Source organism: Acipenser ruthenus, chromosome 2 (genome assembly GCF_902713425.1).
Source record: "Acipenser ruthenus chromosome 2, fAciRut3.2 maternal haplotype, whole genome shotgun sequence".
In the NCBI taxonomy this organism is placed as follows: Eukaryota; Metazoa; Chordata; class Actinopteri; order Acipenseriformes; family Acipenseridae; genus Acipenser; species Acipenser ruthenus.
In genome coordinates, this window is record NC_081190.1 from 84,475,709 (window position 1) to 84,501,631 (window position 25,923).

The 25,923-nt window shown below is 38.0% G+C and overlaps 1 protein-coding gene across 10 annotated transcripts in view; it reads left to right on the forward strand.

Moving 5' to 3' along the window:
• Window positions 1-6,081: 6,081 nt before the first annotated feature.
• LOC117409345 (inactive ubiquitin carboxyl-terminal hydrolase 53-like) overlaps window positions 6,082-25,923 on the forward strand; it is a 68,673-nt gene continuing 48,831 nt past the window's right edge. For 5 of the 10 annotated variants that reach the window (XM_059002764.1, XM_059002788.1, XM_034908860.2 and 2 more), the window contains exons 1-2: window positions 6,083-6,665; window positions 23,414-24,131. In XM_059002764.1, the coding sequence (XP_058858747.1) occupies window positions 23,988-24,131 (144 nt within the window). In that variant the 5' untranslated portion in view covers window positions 6,083-6,665; window positions 23,414-23,987. Of the gene's footprint in view, window positions 6,666-15,613; window positions 15,931-23,413; window positions 24,132-25,923 lie in introns of all 10 variants that reach the window. The other 5 variants (XM_059002776.1, XM_034015256.3, XM_059002767.1 and 2 more) reach the window with 4 other exon arrangements.

Sequence of the window (25,923 nt, forward strand, 5' to 3'; positions counted from 1 at the left end):
CAGAAAGCCCGATTTAGAGAAGTGGGCTGCCAGCCCTGACTTCTGAACCGGCTGCGGTCTGGATAGAAAAGATATCCCCAACCGGGGAGCCGTCCCACACGGAGGAGAGGGCTCAGTCTTGAAGGCGGCGGCCCCAAGGATCTGAAAAACAAAAGAAAGCTCTGACATAGCAGAGTCGCCTCGCAAGGCGAGAGAATAGGTCTTGGCGCTGCTGAGACCTGAATGGAAGTGATAGTATAGGGTTCCCTGACCGATATGGTGCTGCCCTCGAATGAGGTGAGGCGTTGCCTCCGGAGCCAGGAGCAGAGGGGTGTCCCACAGGGAACCTGTAAAGAAAAGTAGTAGATGGGTTAGTTGGGACTCGAGCACTGAGAGATTAAAGCATGGTCATGTCCTGAAAGGTTAAATATAGGATAGAGCCTCAATGTGATGAGGTGAGATAAACACATGAGTTGTGAAAGGATAGTGTGGCCGGGGGTCCCCTCTGACTCACATGGTGAGAACCTCCCTTTAATGAAGGTCAAGGAAGCATAGCTTGACCTGAGGTTGGGGAAGTGCGCTCACTTACCCCCCAAAGATTGGACCCCCGGCTCCCTACAGAACCTCACCATGAGACAAACAGCAGAACACATGCCAATGCATAACATAAATTCAAGGAAGAAATTAACATACAAGACAATCACAGGGAGGTTAGAAAGAGTTAGTGTGTGGTGGTTTATGTGTTTACCAGCTGCTCAGTGGAGAGGAAAAAAACTTTTATAAATAGGGGAAAACCTCTGGTAGCCCCGGCTAACAGCTAGTTCCTACTCTGGGCATGCTAGCTATTTTCTGGTGGACTGTGGTAATGTCGGCGGGAATTGCATGAATATATGTGTCTACTACTTATGAAGACCAGCACCCCATATTTTTTATTAAGTGAAGATTTATGTTAGCGCTGGCTGCTGAAATGGCTGCGCTGATTCTAAATGAATGGGGTGTATAGAATTGAGGCCTGCTCTGGAGATGAGTGTGAGTGTCGGGATATGACTGAGCGGGAGAAGTCAATGAACAGCAGTTTGACGGGAGGTAGGGCTTTTTAAAGGAAATGTACCTTGTCATTGCAGCGTAAAGGCATACTGGGGAATTGATTTTTGATAATTGAATGCCTGTGATGAAATTGGTCGGTTTTGTAGGGGCATCTGCATTCTGGTACAGTCTTCCTGGTCCTGTCTATAATACGATACTGAAAAGAAGTCAGACGTTCCATCCATCCATCGTGCAAGCTGTCCTTCCAATTGTTGAAAGTTGTGTAACCACCTCAATGAACTGTGGCCTGTGCGTAGAACAAACTCTTTACCTAAAAGGTAATGCTGGATGTTACCATTGCCAACAGTTCCTGCTTGGCTGTAGCCTATCGTCGCTTTTGATTAGTAAGAGCATGACTTCCATAGGCAACTACTCGTTCGCACTCCTCTTCTTGCTCCTATTCCAGTATTGCTAGCGTCAGTATCTAAGATAAAAAAGGGTCTGGGTATGCCAGGACTGGGGAAGTAATCAGACTAGTTTGATTCTTGAAATGTATTTTTGTTTACGACTGTAAGTCGCCCTGGATAAGGGTGTCTGCTAAGAAATAAATAATAGTAATAATAATAATAATATTGTTTGATGGGCAAGTCAGAGAAGTAATGATGGCACATTTTACTAACAATTATTTCCTAAAGAATATGTACAGTGCATTGATGTTTCAGTCCAGATTCAAAACATGCAGAACAGCCAACGTACTTGTCCATCTTAGGAAATGTATGTTTAGTTTTACTCACTTGGACCAGAATACCAAAGTCATCGAGTCAACCAACTGTAAAAGTGCCAATCCTAAAGCCTTTATTAATAGTGTTTTAATTGTCACATGATAATACAGCAATTCCGAGTCATTACGTAATTGATTCCAATTGAAATCTTGTACTTAACTGTTTTCAGTGTTGCAACAGGATTGGAATGGAATTCATGAGACTGGTGGAATGCCCATTTGTCTTGTTATGAATACAATTGCACGTGATTTTTTTTTTTCATTCTATTTAACCACTTCCCTGTATGGGTTAAGATTGTTATTACATCATACATACAGTTATTTTTTTTGACTAAAAATGGTCACTCCTATCTTCAGTATTATTTCTCCCTACACCCGCTCTCGCCCCCTCCGCTCCTCCACCACCGGTGGATTAGCTGTACCCCCCCTCTGCTCCCCCGCTTCCAGATCCCTCTCCTTCTCCGCCCTTGCCCTCAGTGGTGGAACGACCTACCCATGGATATCAGAACTGTTCAGTCCCTGACCACCTTCTGGCACCTCCTCAAGACACAACTGTTCACACAACATCTATAAACCTCACAACTCTTGACCATACTGGACTATATGGCACCCAGTTTTACCAGTACTTGCATCAGCTTGTACTTGCACTGAACTGCTCCATATTTTGCCGTATTCTACTACTGCTCTTAATTACAACTATTTTCTGTATCTTGTACTTGATTTTACTCTTAAAGGTAACCGTATTCACATTTTTGATAATTTGCAAAATCATTGTTATCCATTTATCGTACTTACTACGTGCTCTTAATGAAATGTACTCTTATAAGCAAACACTTTTTCTGTAAGTTTACTGCTCTTAGTCGAATTCACTTTTAAATGTAATTGTTAATTGTATTCTTTATTTTGCTCTTATTTGAATTTGATCTTACTTCCTACTGATTTTCCTGTACTTTATAACTGCTCTTATCTGTAATGTGATAATAATAATAATAATTTGGGGTATGATTACATATGATTGTATTTTTTTCATGATAAATCATATCTTGCACATAATGTTTTAATCTAAAAATAAACATCTGAAAATACTTTCATTGTATATATTTCATGTGCACTGTTATTCCCTGTGTACATTTAAAGCATTGCCAATGTCATCCCTTTTCCTGCTTATGGTATTAACCAATCATTTGCTACCCTCATTGACTGACATGATAAGAAGCCAGTTATTGAGTCCCTTTTCTACTGGATAAGTGATAATGCAATTTACTTCAGAAAGAACAATTTGAGAAGCTGTGCTACTGGTAAAATACTTTACAATGACATATAATGGCACATCAAATACCTTATCACACAGTATACTGAATCTGAATAGCCCATTCAGCATAGAGTGTGTTTTATACCTAGGCTGCAACCATCAAGTCTGCCCACCTAGAGCTAATCATATAAGTGGTACTATAACAAGACTTACATTGTGATTATGGTGCTGCTATCTTCATAGCAGCCTGTAAAAAGTACCAAATAACAAAACAAACGGCAAGTATAATAACAATAATGGATGGTTTGGGCATTGTGTGCAGTGTTAACATTAAAACATTGCACAGTTATAAGCTAAAATGTAATCCTTTTGTATTGTATGTAAACAACAGAGGTACAGCAAAGAAGGTGGTGGCCATAGAACTAACAGTTTACCATGTAATCTTTACACAGTGAAGAGTTGAATCAATGGGTTGTGACTATTGCATTGCTGCCAACTGGCTACAAAACAACCTTTTCTGCAAACATTGTGAGACCTTGCATGCAGGCTTGACTGTAATGCCAAAACCCCCACTCTTCCACTGCTGCCTCTCACTGCTCATCATTACACAGTGTTTGCTGGACGCTTTAGAAATAGAGACTGCATAGGGAAAGTAAAATAAAACCGTCATAGTAACTTGTGTCTTCATTCATTTATATAATTAATTCCTAACACATGTAGGCAGCCAAAAGATTAAGATAGATGTAACTGGTCATCGACAAGTGCATTGAATTATATCGGTTGACCTTTTTGTTTTGTTCAGGTCCCAGCAAGGTATCCTGTAAGCTGATGAAGTTTGTCAGTTGAAAGCAGTAGGCTAAGGACAAACTACAGCAGGGTGACCTTTTCAGAATCTGTCGCATTCACTTGGAATAAACTTCACACAGAAAACACTGCTTCATTTACAGTGGAACTAATGAACAAGAATGTGTGTCTGTTATTAAACAAATTATTAAATTTGACTTGCCATATAATGTGGTAAAAGCATAGCAAAGTGTAACAAAGAATATGTTTTGAAACACAAATATCTTTAAAAAATGTCTGAAAAGGTTTGTACTGTAATTCTTGATATGTATTTTTTGTATACAATTGTAAGTCGCCCTGGGTAAGAATAATGCCATATTTCAGGTGAATTAGTGCAAATACCAGATACTCTCTTGTCACATTTTTCTAATAGTTCCCCACCAATTTAAAACCAAGTCATTTTATTCTTACGTAATGCATATTAACACTATTTTTTACAGCCTACATACTGTAAAAAATAGGGGCAGCAGTGTGGAGTAGTGGTTAGGGCTCTGGACTCTGGACCGGAGAGCTGTGGGTTCAATCCCCAGTGGGGGACACTGCTGTTGTACCCTTGAGCAAGGTACTTTACCTAGATTGCTCCTGTAAAAACCCAACTGTATAAATGGGTAATTGTATGTAAAATAATGTGATATCTGTATAATGTGAAATAATGTATAATGTGATATCTTGTAACAATTGTAAGTCGCCCTGGATAAGGGCGTCTGCTAAGAAATAAATAATAATAATAATAATATAACAAATTGGGGTGCATTTTATTGCAAGATAAATAAAATACAAAGCATTTACTTAGTGTCTTCTAGTTTCATTAAGTCATTAGCCAAACTGTGCTGATGGTATATTTGCTTCATTAGCCACACTGTCAGTAGAATTGAAAAAGCAGTTCAAGGCCCTTCAAGATGAGCATTAAGAGAGACGGCTGTTGGCAAAGCTTTTTAGTTGACCCCTACATGAGTGAACGTGTCATAACTGAGCATTCACTGCCATGTAGGACAGTAGGCAGGCATGAGATTTTTTTTTATCAGACACATATTTATGTTCTATATTGCTGTCATTATGTTTGGTGAGGATTGTAAAAAATGCTTGATGAATTTGACCAAGAGTTAGATTGTAGCTGCACCTGGTGCAACTTAGATTATCATTGTGGCTTTCTTGGTGCTTAGAGCTTTGCAATCATATTCTTTCAGGTTCCTTTTATGGCCCAGAATCCTTACCAACATCTCCCTTTGTGTGTTGACTGTTTGGTAAATCCTGGTGATTCCACAATCCTAACCTTCCAAAAGGATTGCCCACCTAAACCCAAACCGCAGTCAAAGGCTCCAATATACAATAACCCAGTTGTCAGTGAACCCAGAGCCATCCACAATGGTGTTGTAAATAATATCTGAAAACCACACTAACCAGTCAGTTGACTTCTTTGCGTATACAAAGTTTGACGCAGTTTGCACTGGGACTGAACAGCCTTTCACATTCCATTTGAATCTTGCAACAATGTGACTTTTCAACTCTACTAACCACACCTACTCTCTCTGTCCATATAGTGCATAGTGTTGCTAACAGAGTTGAAATGTAACACTGTCTTCTCCAAACATGTTCAAAGCCAACTAAACACAAACTTAAAATATTATATATATATATATATATATATATATATATATATATATATATATATATATATATATATATATAATGGACTGTGACAATTAAACAATTCTATTCTTTTTTTATTGGTTACAGCTCACAATCTATTCTTTAACTCTTCAAGGGTGTATTAGAGGACAAGTGTTAGTCAAGATCTGATTTGTGAAAGGAATTTAGAAACAAGCAAGAGTTTAAGAACGCTAGAATTAATGGACTATATAAGACAAAATCTCTGCAGTGGAAAAAAAAGAACATGGGGGAATTTAAACACAATGAGGAAACCCTGAGGTTGTAGGCTGTTGCACTGGGAACGAGCTCTCGAAGTATTAGCATAATATAATCAGCTCTCTAGATACAGTAGTTGTATTACTTAATCAATGGATTGCTGTAAATGTGCTTTCACCAGTGTATAACACAATTTTGAAAACAAACCAGCAAGTTAACATCATCAGTTCAAAAAGCTGCTCAGTGCGCACACATGCAACCAGGTATGAACTGTCCAGCGGGGACGTAAGGAACTATACAACTTCTACATTTGCATTTGGCTACGCCTTCATTGCAACACCTACGTGACTCAACATTGCAGATATTCTCCTCCCTTACTAAACCGCATGACTTGGTGTATATGTGTGGAAGGGGACTCGGTAGCAGGACTGCACAAAATAAACAAAAGAGGCGGGGTTTGACCTTGCTATCAAAACATCTCTGTTTCAGGTGCCCGGAGAGAAACACGACTCACTACCGCCGCTCATCAACAAATATTTTATTCACAGAATTCAAGCAGCAGTACAGAGAGCTTGAAGGAGGATACGGGAAACTCACATTATGGTTGTTGACTGGAAATACCAGGAAGAATGAAACAAGAAAAAGCCGAATAAGAGGAATACATTCCATGTTTCAAAAACTTGGGTTCTATTCGAAAGGATTCGCTTTGGGAATTCAATCCATTCTTGATCCTAATCACATACTGCTTTAAAAATCGTCCATGAAATCTCCTGCTTTTTTACCCTGGAACTGATCTTTCAGGCCGGGAGTTGAAAGCGGCAGTCCTCGTTAGTACAAGTAAGCAAGTTAAATGGAAGCATTCTAAGGTGGATACGATTGAAAAATAGTTTTGGAAACGCGTCATTTGACCGTATAAAGGTAAGCAGTTGAATGTATACCTAGTCAGTAAGAAAACTTTGTTTCAACGCCATTTTGGCTTTACTATTAAGTACGCGTATGCTAATATTACCTGAAGCAGAGGTAATATATATATATATATATATATATATATATATATATATATATATATATATATATATATATATATATATATATATATATATATATATGCTTAGGAGAAGCAGCAATATTAGTTTTACTAAGGTATTCAAATAAAAATAAATATACAATAACCGCTGATCCTCAGAAAAGTAGAAATACTGATTTATTTAATCTCGAGTAAATTGTTTAACTAAAAGTTGTGAAACTCTTCTTTCTTGCCGACACCTTTTCCAGAACATTGTGATATACTTTAAATTTAACCTACAGTTAGGTTTTGCTATTTAAAAAAGTACTATAATGGTGTCACTCTCATTTAAAAATATATAGTTTTATTCAAAAATATAACTCCCTTATATCTGTGTTTTTAAATTATATTCTGCCTATATCCTTCTATATACCCTACCTGATTAAAACAATACTATTTGACAGCCCCGTTTGTTTACATTCCCCAAACGTTGTTTTTAAATGCCCACAAACTCCCTTAAACCCGTCCTGCCTCCTATGTCACCCTGTTAGCCTTAATACACATGTCATGATACTACTTACACCAGAAAAAGTCTTGGTTCTTTGTCTTAAAAGAACCCTGAGTCTTTTGAGCTAAATATATGCAAAAATAGCACTATAAGGCTAGATAACAGTAGTTTTGATTAGATGTATTTAAGTAATTGGTATCATGTATTCAAGTAGTCTTTTCTTGGTAACCAGAGTGACAATAGAAAGTTTGCCTAAAATAAATATTTAGAAAACAATTTAAACAGGTCAGATTTTCTTAAATGTAGTAATATATATATATATATATATATATATATATATATATATATATATATATATATATATACAGTGCCTTGCAAAAGTATTCAGACCCCTGACCAATTATATCCATATTACTGAACTGAAATTTTGTTTTGTTTGATATTTTATTTTAAAACACTGAAACTCAAAATCAATTATTGTAAGGTGACATTGGTTTTATGTTGGGAAATATTTTATGAAAAATAGAAAACTGAAATATCTTGCTTGCATAAGTTGCTGTGGAAGCTCCCAGTTTACACCGATGAAAGAAATTGCCCTAACGAGGACACAATTACCTTACCATTGGCCTCCACCTGTGAACCATTAAAGTTGCTGTCACATTTTCTGGATAAAAACCCCACTGTTGAAGGATCATTGGTCAGGCTGTGAATCTGAAGGAAAATGAAGACCAAAGAGCATTTTACAGAAGTTAGAGATAAAGTAATACAAATGCATAGATTAGGGAAAGGGTACAAAATAATATCCAAGTGTTTGGATATCCCAGTGAGCACATTTGGATCAATAATCAGGAAGTGGAAGCTGCATCACACCACCCAGGCACTGCCAAGAAAAGGCCGTCCCTCAAAACTCAGCGCTCAAACAAGAAGACTTGTGAGAGAAGCCACAGAGAGGCCAACAATCACTTTGAAGGAGCTACAGAGTGGAGTAATGGTGCACCAGTCAACCATATCAAGAGCTCTGCATAACACTGGCCTGTATAGGAGGGTGGCAAGAAAAGAAGCCATTACTCAAAAAGTACCATCTGAAAGCATGTCTGGAGTTTGCCAGAAAGCATGAGAGTGCTGCGATGTGGGCAAAGGTTTTGTGGGCAGATGAGACCAAGATAGAGCTTTTTGGCCAAAACTCAAAGTGCTATGTGTGGCGCAAACCTAACACTGCCCATGCCTCAAGACACACCATCCCTACAGTGAAGTATGGTGGTGGCAGCATCATGCTGTGGGGATGCTTCTCATCAGCAGGGACTGGGCATCTTGTTAAAATTGAAGGAAGAATGGATGGAGCAAAATACAGGGAAATACTGAAAGAGAACCTACTTCAGTCCGCTAAAAAACTGAAGCTTGGGAGGAAATTCACCTTTCAGCAGGACAATGATCCCAAGCACAAGGCCAAAGCAACATTGGATAGGCTCAAGAACAAAAAGGTGAATGTCCTACAGTGGCCCAGTCAAAGTCCTGATCTCAATCCCATTGAGAATCTGTGGCACTATTTGAAAATTGCGGTCCACAAGTGTCGTCCAACCAACCTGAACAACCTGGAGCAAATCTGCCAAGAAGAATGGGCCAAAAAATGAGTTTCAGTGTTTTAAAATAAAATATCAAACAGAACGAAATTTCAATGTACCATTTGTAATTCAGTAATATGAGAGAATTGGTCAGGGGTCTGAATACTTTTGCAAGGCACTGTGTGTGTAATATATTATATATATATATATATATATATATATATATATATATATATATATATATATATACAGCTCTGGAAAAAATTAAGAGACCACTGCAAAATTATCAGTTTCTCTGGTTTTACTATTTACAGGTATGTGTTTGGGTAAAATGAACATTTTTGTTTTATTCTATAAACTACTGACAACATTTCTCCCAAATTCCAAATAAAAATATTGTCATTTAGAGCATTTATTTGCAGAAAATGACAACTGGTCAAAATAACAAAAAAGATGCAGTGTAGTCAGACCTCGAATAATGCAAAGACAATAAGTTCATATTAATTTTTAAACAACACAATACTAATGTTTTAACTTAGGAAGAGTTCAGAAATCAATATTTGGTGGAATAACCCTGATTTTCAAGCACAGCTTTCATGCGTCTTGGCATGCTCTCCACCAGTCTTTCACATTGATGTTGGGTGACTTTATGCCACTCCTGGCGCAAAAATTCAAGCAGCTCGGCTTTGTTTGATGGTTTGTGACCATCCATCTTCCTCTTGATCACATTCCAGAGGTTTTCAGTGGGGTTCAGGTCTGGAGATTGGGCTGGCCATGACAGGGTCTTGATCTGGTGGTCCTCCATCCACACCATGATTGACCTGGCTGTGTGGCATGGAGCATTGTCCTGCTGGAAAAACCAATCCTCAGAGTTGGGGAACATTGTCAGAGCAGAAGGAAGCAAGTTTTCTTCCAGGACAACCTTGTACTTGGCTTGATTCATGCGTCCTTCACAAAGACAAATCTGCCCGATTCCAGCCTTGCTGAAGCACCCCCAGATGAGTCCAATTTTCAGCTTTGCCCAACACCTGGTTGTCTAGTGGTTAGACGGAGACCTGGAGAGGCCTACAAGCCACAGTGTCTCGCACCCACTGTGAAATGTGGTGGAGGATCGGTGATGATCTGGGGGTGCTTCAGCAAGGCTGGAATCGGGCAGCTTTGGCATGAATCAAGCCAAGTACAAGGTTGTCCTGGAAGAAAACTTGCTTCCTTCTGCTCTGACAATGTTCCCCAACTCTGAGGATTGGTTTTTCCAGCAGGACAATGCTTCATGCCTCACAGCCAGGTCAATCAAGGTGTGGATGGAGGACCACCAGATCAAGACCCTGTCATGGCCAGCCCAATCTCCAGACCTGAACCCCATTGAAAACCTCTGGAATGTGATCAAGAGGAAGATGGATGGTCACAAACCATCAAACAAAGCCGAGCTGCTTGAATTTTTGCGCCAGGAGTGGCATAAAGTCACCCAACATCAATGTGAAAGACTGGTGGAGAGCATGCCAAGACGCTTGAAAGCTGTGCTTGAAAATCAGGGTTATTCCACCAAATATTGATTTCTGAACTCTTCCTAAGTTAAAACATTAGTATTGTGTTGTTTAAAAATGAATATGAACTTATTTTCTTTGCATTATTCGAGGTCTGAATACACTGCATCTTTTTTGTTATTTTGACCAGTTGTCATTTTCTGCAAATTAAATGCTCTACAAGACAATATTTTTATTTGGAATTTGGAAGAAATGTTGTCAGTAGTTTATAGAATAAAACAAAAATGTTCATTTTACCCAAACACATACCTATAAATAGTAAAACCAGAGAAACTGATAATTTTGCAGTGGTCTCTTAATTTTTTCCAGAGCTATATATATATATGTATGTGTGTGTGTGTGTGTGTGTGTGTGTGTGTGTGTGTGTGTGTATATATATATGTATATATATAATATATATATATATATATAAATTAATAAACCTCTTTCTGCCATCCAGTTGTTAGCCAGTTTGGGATATGACATAATCAGGATGTGTCCTGGTGGTTTGGTGTGCTATCTGTGGCTTTTGATACGAAATGGTACTTTACAAGATGTATGTACGTACTGTACAGTTAGTTTTATTAGAACAGCTCGATCTTTTTTATATATTGGATATGTTGCAGATGAGCAGTTATCTTGTAACTGTTGCAGTTTTGTTTTTGATCTACAATGCCAAGTCATGATGAAATTTACACTCCATGTACACTGTTTCTGATTATATGTCATTCTTTCATGGTTTAATCAGTAAGAAGACATTGTTTACAGCTGGTTGCACAGGGACACAAGCTTCCTCCCATCTTGAAATGTTTTTACAAGTACATAAGTCTCTGTAATATACTGCACTTACTGTGAAATATTAATACTACTTCTAGCAATGTCCATAAAATGCTGCTTTAGGGGTACAAAACAGAAATGACAAAATACCACTGATAAGTACAGTATGTAGCTGAAATGTTTAAACTTAATTTTAAAGATCTTCTTAAATTTAAATAATCCTTGTTTCTGTAAGAAAATGATCACCCTTAAGCCAATGCACAGTCTTCTTTGGCAGATTGAATATGACTGTTAACCAAAACTGTTCTGAAAGCAACTGCTTTTGACAGGTTGTCTTAAAAACATGTTTTACCTGTACTGGCTGTGATACCTGTACTGGCTGTGATACCTATACTGGCTGTGATACCTGTACTGGCTGTGATACCTGTACTGGCTATGATACCTGTACTGGCTGTGATACCTGTACTGGCTGTGATACCTGTACTGGCTATGATACCTGTACTGGCTATGATACCTGTACTGGCTGTGATACCTGTACTGGCTGTGATACCTGTACTGGCTGTGATACCTGTGCTGGCTGTGATACCTGTGCTGGCTGTGATACCTGTACTGGCTGTGATACCTGTACTGGCTATGATACCTGTACTGGCTGTGATACCTGTGCTGGCTGTGATACCTGTGCTGGCTGTGATACCTGTGCTGGCTGTGATACCTGTGCTGGCTGTGATACCTGTGCTGGCTGTGATACCTGTGCTGGCTGTGATACCTGTGCTGGCTGTGATACCTGTACTGGCTGTGATACCTGTACTGGCTATGATACCTGTGCTGGCTGTGATACCTGTGCTGGCTTGGAAGCACTATTCATTGTTTCTATTAAAGATGAACTACCATATAAATTACTATTAAAAAATATATCCTAATTGGGCCCTGGGTCCACAAATGTAGAATAATGTGTTCAATGTATAAAATAAATTTATTTAGCTTTATATGTTCTTATTTATTTCTTGCCAGACGCCCTTATCCAGGGCAACTTACAGTTGTTAGAAAGTGTCATGTTACAAAGTATCATATTGCAGATAATAGCAGTTATAGAATATAATACAATCAGTAGTAAGAGCAAATTCAAATGAGAGAAAATAAAAATTACAGTAAATAATTACGTTTGAGAGTAATTATGACTAAGGGCAGTTATAACCAAATATTTTTAAGTTTAAGAGTAAATTCCATTAAGAGCAAGTAGTAAGTACAATAAATGGATAAGAATGATTTCAAATAAGAGCAATTACAAAAAACAGGAATATAGTTACCTTTAACAGTAAAATCAAGTACAAGATACAGAAAGTATAATTATGATTGAGAGCAGTAGTAGAATACAGCAAAGTGTGCAAGTACAAGATGATGTGTGTGTGTTTATTTGTTGTGTTGAAACAAACTGGATAAATTTATTTCAGGTCCTGAGCTCCTCTAATTTCAGAAAAGGCCTACTTAAGAGAGTTTCAATTCCAAACACCAACGTTAATTTTGTTTCGGAATTATTATGACCATTTCAAATAATACACTTGAATTTCATGGTTCGCTATTAGTTGATTGGCTGATCCATTGAAAGCTGTCGACATAGGAACTAATCTGAACAGGGCCAAAGGGATGTTGGCCTCCAGTCTAAAACAATCATAGGAATTGTGATTATTTCCATGAGAAGACCATTGGTGTGATTGTTTGGGAAGTGTGTGATTCAGAAGCCCAGTGCAGGCAAAGTGCAGGTTTTCTCACTTTGAAAAGTAGTTCACATTTGCAGGCAGAGAGAGGGTAACACTCCTGGCAAACAGCTGATAGTCTAAACAGGAAAAACTTTTACTGCATTGTTATTGAAAATATCTAGATTCTTATTGTGGGAAAACTAGATTTTAACATTTCAGCATTGCCTTGTCAATCTTTTTCTGGCCATTTTAACTACAAGTGTCATAGCTTGTATAGACCACAAAAAAAAAAAAAATATCAGTGTTATCCACAGAGGACATAATTATTTTCTATGACGGGCAGGTTGTCAATTTGCATAAATGTTTTTACAGAATTAGGGCCTAAAATAACAAACACCTTAGTGACACTTTTCACTTCATTCTTGTTTGGTGTTCTGAGATTTAATTCCACCATTAATATTTCAAGATAACATAGTTGTCAAACGCTAGATAATAGTGAGTTCAGTAGTTCGGGACAAACACCAATCACAAAATGTTTTAGTACAAATATTTATTGTGGAGAATGCGGAGTATGTGATTTTACAGAGAAGTATGTTGTATATACACATTCATTTGGCATCAAATCTAACTTGGTTTGAGGGCTCGCTGCCTGGCCTACTGGACGAGGCTGAGACCCCCATTGATAAAACATAGAAATTGTTTTTAAGAAAGTTGGAGATGGGGAGGTGGTGGGTAACGATGAAATCGAAACGCAACTGAGAGGTAAGTGAAAAGGGTATTTATAGTGCTAACAATCTTAATTAGCTAATGTGTAAATTGAATGATTCAATTTGGTGATGCGGAGATTGGTGTCTGACCCTCCTCACGAACTTTAATTATAAATTTCATTTCAGTAGTTCGGGACAAACACCAATCACAGAATGTTTTAGTACAAATATTTATTGTGGAGAATGCGGAGTATGTGATTTTACAGAGAAGTATGTTGTATATACACATTCATTTGGAATCAAATCTAACTTGGTTTGAGGGCTCGCTGCCTGGCCTACTGGACGAGGCTGAGACCCCCAAAAAGAACAAGCCGGTCTCAATGCCATGATTAGTATTGAATATAGCCCACTTGAAGGTTTAGCCAACCTTTAACAAGTGATCATCAGCACGCAGGAGAGGAAAACAAAGCCCATTTTTGGGAAATAAACCTCTGGAAATCCATGGCTGATTCGATTGCCCTTCCTCCAGGCAGGCTACTGACGCTTAAGAAAGTACGTTGATGGTGATAGGTAGGCAAGCAGGGGGAGAAAGAGATTCTGATCATTGAAGCCCTTTCAGGATTAGTGAAATTTATGAGTTGCTGAGTGTAGAGCTGGGACGCCGAAAATGAGTTTGTAGAAAAACGGGATGCCGGAAATTGAAATTATAGCTCTGTTCTTAAGGGACATAATATAGGATGATGCTACGGGCATTGAAAATGAAGGGAAGGGAATGTTGAATATAATGTGAATTTTTAAATCCGCAAAAGCAATGCAGCTACAGCAACTGGATACATTTTGTACAATGACGAGGAGTGATCGGGTATAGGAATGGTGCTGAATTCTTCGGGCCATGGAGCAGAAAACCAGAATATGTATTGGTCCAGTGTACCGCAGTAGATCCTCTGGTTCCATTGTTAGAGACGGGCAGCGGCTTTGGCAGAGAAGGCTTTGTGGTATTCAAACAAATGGGAACCTCCGAATCTAACAGAAGTCTAAAGTGATCGCCATACAATTATCCAACTTGTGCCGGCGGTCGGGATAGAATTCGCATATAATGTCCCTGAAATGGCTGAGAGCTAGAATGAACTCGGAAATGGTAAGTGTTTTGAATAAACTGCCGATGAGCTGAAAGAAGAAAAGCATCTCACAGAGAAGGGGCCACTATGGGGGCCTGCTGGATGCTCATAGTGGACGGGGAGGAAACTGCAGGGGCCTGCTGGAAGCCTGCAGTGATGGGAGGGTAACCTAAAAGGTTACGTTTTGGAGGACCGCTGGGAAGGGTGGAAGAGTGGATGGAAAAGCGGGGCCCTGCTGGGCAACCGTTTGAGGTAAGGAATAGAAGGGGGCTGCGGGACCTTGCTGAAGTCAGCACTATGCACTATGGGGGCCTGCTGGACACCCATAGTGGCCAGAGAGGTCACTGCCGGGGCCTGCTGGACGCCTGCAGTGAGTGGAGGTAACCTGAAAGGTTATAGTTGGAGGAGAAGGGAGCACTATGGGGGCCTGCTGGACGCCCATAGTGGCCAGAGAGGTCACTGCAGCGGTCTGCTGGACGCCTGCAGTGACGAGGGGGTGTAACCAGAAAGGTTACAGTTGCATGTTGACAATAGTGGCGGGTGTCGAAACGCCGGGATGGATCGCGGGAGCAGCCGATCCTAACTGTAAACACAGACTCTGGATACAAATGCTCAAAACTTCTGAGGAGCAGAAAGAAAAGCATTTCATGGAGAAAAGATCACTATGAGGGCCTGCTGGATGCCCCTAGTGGCCAAAGAGGTCACTGCAGGGGCCTGCTGGATGCCTGCAGTGAGGGGAGGTAACCTGAAAGGTTATAGTTGGAGCCAGAATGCTCAGGAACTGCTGAATGAGCCTTTGATTGACAGGTGCTGTGGTCCCGGCTTCTGAGTTTTCCGGATGTAGACGCGCTTTGACTAGGGGCGAGCTGTATAGCAACGATCTGTGCTGACGTCATAGCGCCTGCGACGGGAAGGATGCTCCAGAGTGGAAAGAAATAACATAAACAAATTCTCCTTACGTGCTGTAGATTTGAACGGGATGTTATTGCTACGAAGATGAAGCTGGAGCCTGGGGATCGTCCAGTCTCTGATGTCAGGAGTTGCTGAGGAACCAGTGGCCAGGCGGGAGCCACAGCAGACAGGAGAAGCAGACATCTGGGCAGAGAAGTTTGGAGTGGTCAATACCGCCGACCGAAGTTGTCATGGAGTTGGCCCGGAAAGGGCTGGTTGAGTGGATCTCGGCTCCGGAGAAACGGCAAACAGATCATCATCCGCCGAAATGGAATAATCCAGAATACTGACCATGATGCGTGTATTTACGATGAAATCGAAACGCAACTGAGAGGTAAGTGAAGAGGGTATTTATAGTGCTAACAATCTTAATTAGCTAATGTGTAAATTGAATGATTCAATTTGGTGATGCAGAGATTGGTGTCTGACCCTCCTCCCGAACTTTAATTATAAATTTCTTTAAATGTACATAAAACCAGACCCTACCTATACTGCCAGCCCATTTGCTATAATGTGGTAAAGCAATTCAGGAAGCTACTTTCATGCTTGCAATGACAGATCTTTGAACCAAACAGCTATTTTTGTTTTGCTGATTATGATTATACCTTATATACTGTACAGTTCTACTGTATATAAAATATTGTCATTATAATATTGAGATTTTAGAGACTGCTAAAATTGAGACCAAGCAAGTTCCTCCAATTGAGTTAGACTTTGCATTTCTGATCCAATAATGTATTATTATTATTATTATTATTATTATTATTGACACAAAAAGGAAATTGTCAAATAGACCTATGCAAATAATAATACACCCAGAGTAATGCTCTCCAGATCATAAATGGTATTGGTACCTTCTTGACCAAGTTGGGCCTGAAGACTTTTTTTTTTTTAATTTTTTTTTTTTTTTTTTTTTAAAGAATAGTATGTTTTTTGTTTCTTTTGGTTTTAAGTTAGTTGTGAATTATATGAGCAAGACTGAACTGCATGTTAAAAAGCTTGTAGTGAGTTTCTGTTGTACTTTTTTTTTGTTTTTTAAATGTGGACAGGAACTTTCTCTAACCTAGATTGGTTAAGAAAAATAAACCTTGGGACAAATTGTACACATTATACTGCAGTTATCAGATATGTGACTCTTGGTTCACTCCTGCCCTTCAGGCAGAATTCTAAAACTTGTTGATTACATTAACTAGATGAATCCTGCTCTGTGAAGCAGCCTCGAGGATGACTTCCTTCAAATCTTTGCTGTTACACAAATATAAATACCTGCTGTTTGTGATGTATTAAACTGTTTTGTTTACTGGTTATTAGATGGCACACTGTTTAGTCTATTGCTTTTTTTTTTGCTTTTTTATTGATGCAAGCAGCACTGTTTAATACTTTTCTTTTTAAATTTGAATTAATACAACACATTTGTAAAGCCAAATGCAGCTGGAACTGTTGTCTAAGTATGATTTTGGAAAGAAATGTTCAGGAAAGCAAAGAAGGTATGTTCTTGAACTTGTATGGATACTTGATAAGCTAAAATAAAATAACAGTAGTTTATTACAGATGTGATGTGGGATGTATAACTTGATTTTACGCTCTGTTAATTATTAGTTTTTAAATTTCTGAAATTTTGAAAAATTGAATAGTTTTCTAGCAGTTTAACTAAAACAAGAAACAACACTGTCAAATTATTAATGGAATAAAATGTTGCAAACAAGAGTTATTTTGAAACTAAACCTGTGTATCTTTCTTTATTTATTGGTGTTGAGCATGTTGGGAAAAACATAAATTGTAAAAAAAAGTATTTTAAACACAAAAAAAGATGTTTTCCTAAATTTGAAGTCACAAAAAGGGGGGAGCGACTTTTATGCCAGTGCGACCTATACAATGATTTTTTTTTACGGTAAATGATTTTTAAAAAGACAGTACATTTTGGTATTCTGCTTTTACAGTATGGAAATTTATACAGTAGCACAGTAACACATTTTGGAGTGGTATCAAACTAGAAGTTTACTAATTTGCTTTGGTAACCCACTTTGTTTCTTTACATTGGTGAATACATTTTCAGTGAAGGATATTTGATTTCAATATATATTATTGTTTTGAAAGACTTTGTAGGGCAGCAATGGGACAATATACATGGAAACAAGCAATAAATAAGTTGGTTGCAGCTATAAGAAGTTAAATGATTGGTTTAAGAACTCATATGCTAGTTGAATAGCAGTTTTCCTGTGAGAAGGGGCCCTTGGTATTCTGTTTAACAAGAATGTATAGTCTAATTTTCAAGATTTTGTATATATTTTCAAGTGTGTGTGTGTACAGTATATATATATATATATATATATATATATATATATATACACACACACACACACACACATATATCACATATATATATATATATATATATATATATGTGTATATATATATATATATATATATATATATATATATATATATAATTAATGTAATAAAAAACTTGCTGTGAACTTTAAGCACACAACCACTAGTATTTTTTTGAAAGTATGGTATGACTAACATTTCTATTTCAACATAGAACATTGAATATAATATATATTTTTTTAAAGGTGCATGAACTTATTATTTGCTTTTTATGTCAATATTGACACTTCCTTATCAAAGTCCAGCTTTAATGATATTGTGATTGGAACTTAATCAGTTTTCACAGGTGCCATTAACTAAGGTAGTGCTACTGTACATAATGAAGGAGCTTCAAAACAGTAAGTGCAATGCGACAGGCCTTGCTGTGTTACTTTAGATCTAGCGAAAGCCTGCTAAGAATGTGCTGTTTGTTTTTGCAGGATTCTATAGTGGGTTTTATTTTTTTTTATTATTATTTTGCAAGACTTAACTGTTGGATCTTTCATGGTAGCACAGTACCACATTTTAAAATATTCCATGGCAACATAGTTATTTACAATGAAAAACAATTTACCTGCAGTTAATCACTAACAGCTTCACCAACTGGATTTTATATATATATATATATATATATATATATATATATATATATATACAGTACTGTGCAAAAGTTTTAGGCAGGTGTGAAAAAATGCTGTAAAGTAAGAATGCTTTCAAAAATAGACATGTTAATAGTTTATATTTATCAATTAACAAAATGCAAAGTGAGTGAACAGAAGAAAAATCTACGTCAAATCAATATTTGGTGTGACCACCCTTTGCCTTCAAAACAGCATCAATTCTTCTAGGTACACTTGCACACAGTTTTTGAAGGAACTCGGCAGGTAGGTTGGCCCAAACATCTTGGAGAACTAACCACAGTTCTTCTGTGGATTTAGGCAGCCTCAGTTGCTTCTCTCTCTTCATGTAATCCTAGACAGACTCGATGATGTTGAGATCAGGGCTCTGTGGGGGCCATACCATCACTTTCAGGACTCCTTGTTCTTCTTTACGCTGAAGATAGTTCTTAATGACTTTCGCTGTATGTTTGGGGTCGTTGTCATGCTGCAGAATAAATTTGGAGCCAATCAGATGCCTCCCTGATGGTATTGCATGATGGATAAGTATCTGCCTGTACTTCTCAGCATTGAGGAGACCATTAATTCTGACCAAATCCCCAACTCCATTTGAGGAAATGCAGCCCCAAACTTGCAAGGAACCTCCACCATGCTTCACTGTTGCCTGCAGACACTCATTCGTGTACCGCTCTCCAGCCCTTCGGCGAACAAACTGCCTTCTGCTACAGCCAAATATTTCACATTTTGACTCATCAGTCCAGAGCACCTGATGCCATTTTTCTGCACCCCAGTTCCTGTGTTTTCATGCATAGTTGAGTCGCTTGGCCGTGTTTCCACGTCGGAGGTATGGCTTTTTGGCCGCAAGTCTTCCATCAAAGGCCACATCTGACCAGACTTCTCCGGACAGTAGATGGGTGTACCAGGGTCCCACTGTTTTCTGCCAATTCTGAGCTGATGGCACTGCTGGACATCTTCCGATTGCGAAGGGAAGTAAGCATGATGTGTCTTTCATCTGCTGCAGTAAGTTTCCTTGGCCGACCACTGCGTCTACGGTCCTCAACGTTGCCCGTTTCTTTGTGCTTCTTCAAAAGAGCTTGGACAGCACATCTGGAAACCCCTGTCTGACTTGAAATTTCTGCCTGGGAGAGACCTTGCTGATGCAGTATAACTACCTTGTGTCTTGTTGCTGTGCTCAGTCTTGCCATGGTGTATGACTTTTGACAGTAAACTGTCTTCAGCAACCTCACCTTGTTAGGTGAGTTTGGCTGTTCCTCACCCAGTTTTATTCCTCCTACACAGCTGTTTCTGTTTCAGTTAATGATTGTGTTTCAATCTACATATTGAATTGATGATCATTAGCACCTGTTTGGTATAATTGTTTAATCATACACCTGACTATATGCCTACAAAATCCCTGACTTTGTGCAAGTGTACCTAGAAGAATTGATGCTGTTTTGAAGGCAAAGGGTGGTCACACCAAATATAGATTTGATTTAGATTTTTCTTCTGTTCACTCACTTTGCATTTAGTTAATTGATAAATATAATCTATTAACATGTCTTTTTTTGAAAGCATTCTTACTTTACAGCATTTTTTCACACCTGCCTAAAACTATTGCACAGTACTGTGTGTGTGTGTGTGTGTGTATATATATATATATATATATATATATATATATATATATATATTTATTTGGTGCTGAATCAGCGAGAACATTAACTTCAATGAAATATTATGTACAAAGTAAATGCGCTCCGTAGGAGGAGGGAGGGGGTCTTGTCCCAAATCACAGCGTCCTGCAAGACAGTCAAAGCAGAGAAAGTAATTATTAATGCAACATTTATGTGTAACTGCAAATCAAATAAATATTTGTTTGTTCAACTTGATCTCCCTCTGATTTATTTTGTAATATTAATCAAAAGTCAGCAAAGCGCTCGCTCAGTCCATTAAAAGTTCACTATTTACATTTCAAAAGGTGTTTGGCGAAACGTCACTTTTTTAACATTGTATGCCATTTGACTGCTTGTATTTATGACTGCACCTCAACTCGCACTCGGTGTACATTCATTTATTGAACATTTACAGTTTCTTTTGTGAATTAAGCATAGCCTACTTAAATAGCCTGTCACAAGTACATGGTGACTATATAAATATATTAACACAGCCACAAGTGTTGCGTATACACCTGCCTCGTAATTTTCATATATCCCGGACTGTCTGAGGATGTACGAGTACATTGGAACATTGGAACTCGAGTCGCTATTGAAACAATCTTTAAAAATGAAACAAGAGTTGTTTAGCAGACAAAATTGTTTTTTTTTAAAACAACCTTTTCGAGTTTTGTAAACCTTTAAAACGTATATGTTGACACATTAATTACAATGACTGTGTAATCCCCTTAGACTATTTTGCTGCCTTTAATCCCAAAATATTAAACACGGGAGAAACATTAACTGCAAACCTGAAGTGACAAAACCAAAGCTTTTGTGTTTTTCTTTATAAAAGACACTTTAGGGAGATACTCTCGTCTGAGTGTGTCACTGTTAGGCATGGCCCCACAATTCAGGATTGCGCTGTCAATAGTACCTTTTCTTAGATGATCCAAACACACATTACAAGTTGAGCAAAACAGAATCCCACCATCTGCATGCAACGTCCCCTTTTCATAGCTCTGAATGCGATCTTCTGTTGAAATGAATTCAGCTTTTTTTGGTTTGTCAGCTTTCTGCATTTTTAATGTTAATCATACACTGCAAGCTAATAAATTAACACTATTTAAACAATGATTTTAAACTTCCCGCCTCTGACTCGCAAGTTATAGTATGAGGAATTCATACTGTCATTGTGTAGTATGAGGAATTCACCAATCATGAAGCCGGTATTTGTCTGACCCTGTTGCCGTAGTAACCAAATGCAAGGCATTGATGCCGGACTGTGTACAGCTACTGTAGCGCTGCTCCTACTTGATAAAAGTATGAAATTAACAGGGGAGGTGAAGAGTAATGTAAAATACTGCAAGGAAAATAAAATGCATAGATTTCATGGTAGGCAGTCAAATACACGATTTCTGTGAAAGTCGTGATGTCGTGAATTTTCTGTGGCCCTACATATAAGGATAGTATGATCTCTGCTTAATCTGTATCTTGTTATTGCCTCCTCCTCACACAGCCCTAGTAACGTCTGCCTGGTCCGAAATACTCTCTCCCTGACTACTTCTTGCTCTCTTCTGCTGGTTCTGTGACACCACCTGATTTCAATAAGTGGTACTTTTAATACACACTGAGACACCTAGTAAAGTTAGCAACCTTAAGTGAATATGGTTTGCATATCAAATACCTCACTCACAGAAGCCTTGAATAAACTTTATGAACACACTGAGAACAAGTTACTGAACAAACAGCACGATCAGCATGAACACACATAGACTACTAGATATTTTTTATTACTAAAACACTTATTTTTTATTTCGCTTATAAATTTTAGGACCTATCGGTTAAATACTGAAACTTGCACAAACCTGCACTCAAATCCTAAAAAAAAAACAATAACGCAATTTTATTTAGGGTTGGTGGGTGTTGAACTTAAACCCGTTCATGGCTCAGCAGGGACATAAACCTGCTAAGCTTCCTTATTTTTCAATTAATAGAATAATTCAATTAATATAATTTAATTGATTGAGAAAAAAAATCGAAACTAACTGATTGTTTTTTTGTAGTCTCCACTTAAATGCCTGTGAACAGGCTGGCTGGTAGTTACGTCAGGCCAGGAAATGCAAGACACAGAGTGGTGAGTGAATAGTGCTGTTGCAAAATAAAAGATTTAAACAAAACAGAACACCGAACAAACAAAACAAACAGCATGCTGGCCAAAATAAATAGACAGACAATACAGTGTATGCATACTATTACATACTTTATCTGCACGTGAAGTGATTGTGCAATCCCAGTGCCTAAATACAACTGTACATTTTAAATCGCTCGTGATAACCCCCACTCCATGCACCAATACATACATACATGTAACAGACAACCCTGCCACACTGCGCAATGGCTTCTGTTGCAGAATATAGCTATTTTTATACAGTGGACCGTGGGTCAAGGGTGCATTTTATTGTGTGTGTGTGTGTTTTTTTTAATCAATGTGGGCTTTCTGGCGTTCTCTGAATGCCTTTCCATGTTTTCATTTCATTTTAAACTGTTTAAAGGCAAAACCACAATAAAACCTAGAATAATAGTCTGTATACACAGCAAAAAAATGTGGGGACACAATATATGGTTTGCCTCTCCTGTAATCAAAGTGAGGGATAGGGAGCATGTGCCTGCCTGCCCTATGGGTTAGGTGAATGTACAGTGTTGGTATGAGTGGTGTTATCTTTCCAAGACCACTATAGCTTTCTGTAGTATTGAAACAGTTAAGAGCTAAAAGCAGCATACATTTTTGTGAGAGGTTTCCCTTCATCAGGGTTGACAAACCCTGTTTGAGATTTTAAGCAAGGCTTTTTTAATCTTGTCAAAGGATTTATTTCCTAAGGACTCTGAAAGTTGAAGTTAATGATGGTTGTTGTGCTGTATCTCTCGTGGCTTTATTTTATACAAATAGTTTTAATAAGCAACTTGGATGGAAATACCAGGATCAGGTTCAACATAAATAATGTTACAGGTATTTAAAAGTGGAGAAATTAAAAGCAGGATTCTGCTTTTTTTTTTTATAAGCCTAGTCATTTCATTACCTACTTTTACTACCAGTTCTCCTTTAAAAAAAACAAAAAAAGTAATACATTTTCAGTAAAATTGATTATAACATTTATTATATTTTTCTTTTTATTTCCAGCACCAAAACAGTGGACTCCAGATGAATGGGACTGCAATATTTGAGCTTCCCTATGGTTAAAGCTTTGTATCCAAAACTGAAGGATTCCTTAATGTTTCAGTCCAAAGAAAAAACATGAGATGTATTGGCTGCAGTGAGAGCGAAGTGTTAACAGTGCTGCATGGTTCTCAGCATTAACACAATAAGGGCTTTTTCTTTTTGTTTTAGCTCCAACGAGAATGATTATCAGCGAGAGAGCTCCAAAAACATACAGCAGTGGTTTAGTAAACTTGAATTGCTGTGCACGCCACTCGGAAGTTTGGGTTTTGGTACAAAGGACGACTTCCCAGTGTTTTTTTTTTTTTTAATTTGTGGCTTTCATTTGAGCCACTCCCATAGGCATTTGTTGGAATTACTTTCCTTGCCCAGCCAGCTTGATGCATCAGAGGTATCCTAATGTTCAGTAAGAAAGCTGCTGGAGGAAAAATATTAAAATTGCTGAGATATTTCATTTGGAACACCAGCTCCTTTACATCGCTTACTGTAGACTTGCTTTGCTGAGTGACTCTTCTTCACAAAGTCTAACTTTAATCAAATGGCATGGGTCAAGTTCTTCAAGAAGCCTGGCGGCAATCTTGGAAAAACCTACCAGCCTGGGAGCATGCTTTCCCTTGCCCCGACGAAAGGCTTGTTAAACGAACCGGGACAGAACAGTTGCTTTCTCAACAGTGCTGTACAGGTAAGTCTTATCAAAGAGTCCAGAAATATGCAAAAGCAATATCTATAGACAGCTATACATTTCTAATGTGTTAAAAGTATCAAATTGCACATTCTACATAGTTCCTCAGTCAACGGTGGAAAAATCCAATTACAAGGAGTGTTTTCAAGTTTTAAATCTTAATGTTTATAATTTTTTTTATAAACCAACAATTGAGTAACAAGCCTTATTATTATTATTATTATTATTATTATTATTATTTATTATTATTATTATTATTAAATTAGCAGATGCTTTTTATCCAAAGCGACTTACAGAAATGAATATATAAACTACAGGAAAAAATGCAAAACACAAACAGATTGTAGGTAGCGCCACTATAATTAGGGTTGAGGTTAACCCCCAATTTCTGTACTTTAATAACTTTGACCCTGTTCAATGGATTTACACAAAAATGTGGATGTGTGGTCCCTTTGGTTAGATCTCTTTGTGGGCCATTTCAAAAACTGTCAAAATCCTCCAAGGTAGCAAGTCCGCTGTTCCCACCCTCTACAACATGTTTGATTGACATGTAGTGATGCAATTTCCTCCCAGCCCGATTAAAGACTTTAGAATTCAGGCCAGCCCGAGGCATGAAATTGGACGAGATCAGTGGTTCCCATCCTTTTTCAGTGTAGGGACCACCTTGGTGTTTGGATTCTTCCCACTGACCACTTGCCACACATTTTTTCACATCAGCATTTTGAAACTAGTTTTTTATGTGGAAGAAGATGTAAAAAGTTAAGTGTATATAACGCATAGGTGGCAACTTTTCCAAATGATTGATGCTTTGAAAACAAGCCAAATTTGGCTGGAAAAACTGGCAGCACTGATCAAGGTTGCCTGAAAGTCGCATACGAGACGCATGCATTACCTATTAAATGTTACCTCAAGTTCAATCTACAAATAAAACGTGAATTTGTGTAATTTGTTTTAGAAAAATCTATATTTTAATTGGCGTTCCGGTCCTTTAAGATTTAGGACTACACCACTGATTACTAACACCATCAAAACACTGTCCCTTGCTCTTTTTTAAATCCAAGCCAGACCTTGTTAAGACATATTTTGATAATGTTGTAAAGTTCTTCTGCTGTTGTTTCACCCGTCTCGTAAAATCCGATAAAGTCCTCGTGAACCTCTAAAGTGTCATTGACCCAGCGAATACAAACTGAAACTTGTTCATGAGTGCTTATGTCTGCTGTTTCATCAATCATGGTAGAAGAAAATCACGTTGAATCATGTTGAATGTTCTTAAGCACCGTTCTCAATGTCCTGATACATTATCATTAGCATTGCATTTGTTGTGTAGTGTGATAGGCATTTGAAGTTACTTCGCTGCAGCCACTGCTTTATTTCAGGGACATCTTCACCCCATAATTTAAGCAAAATCAAAACAATGAATCTGTCATCTGTATGACCACGTATAGCTGAGCCTTGCTGGGCAAGATACATCAGTGATGTGAGTGCTTTTTATAACACCAGGCATGCAACCTGCATTTAATTTTTCTTGGCTTCACTTCTCATTGCAAATGCATTTTGCGTGCATGATATTTTACTAGAAGCTTCCTAGTGGCAGTCAGATTTTTCATGCTTATGAAACCTTCCATCAAATCCATTGTCAATAAATGCAGATTCAGCTCTTGTAGAGAACCTTTTTCATTTTGGCAAATTCTGCAAAACGCATTTCCTTTCTCATCACCATACTTGAGCCACTTGAAAGTAGAAATCCATTTTTGTTGAAATGAGTGCCTTTCTTGGTCACTTGTCTTTTTTT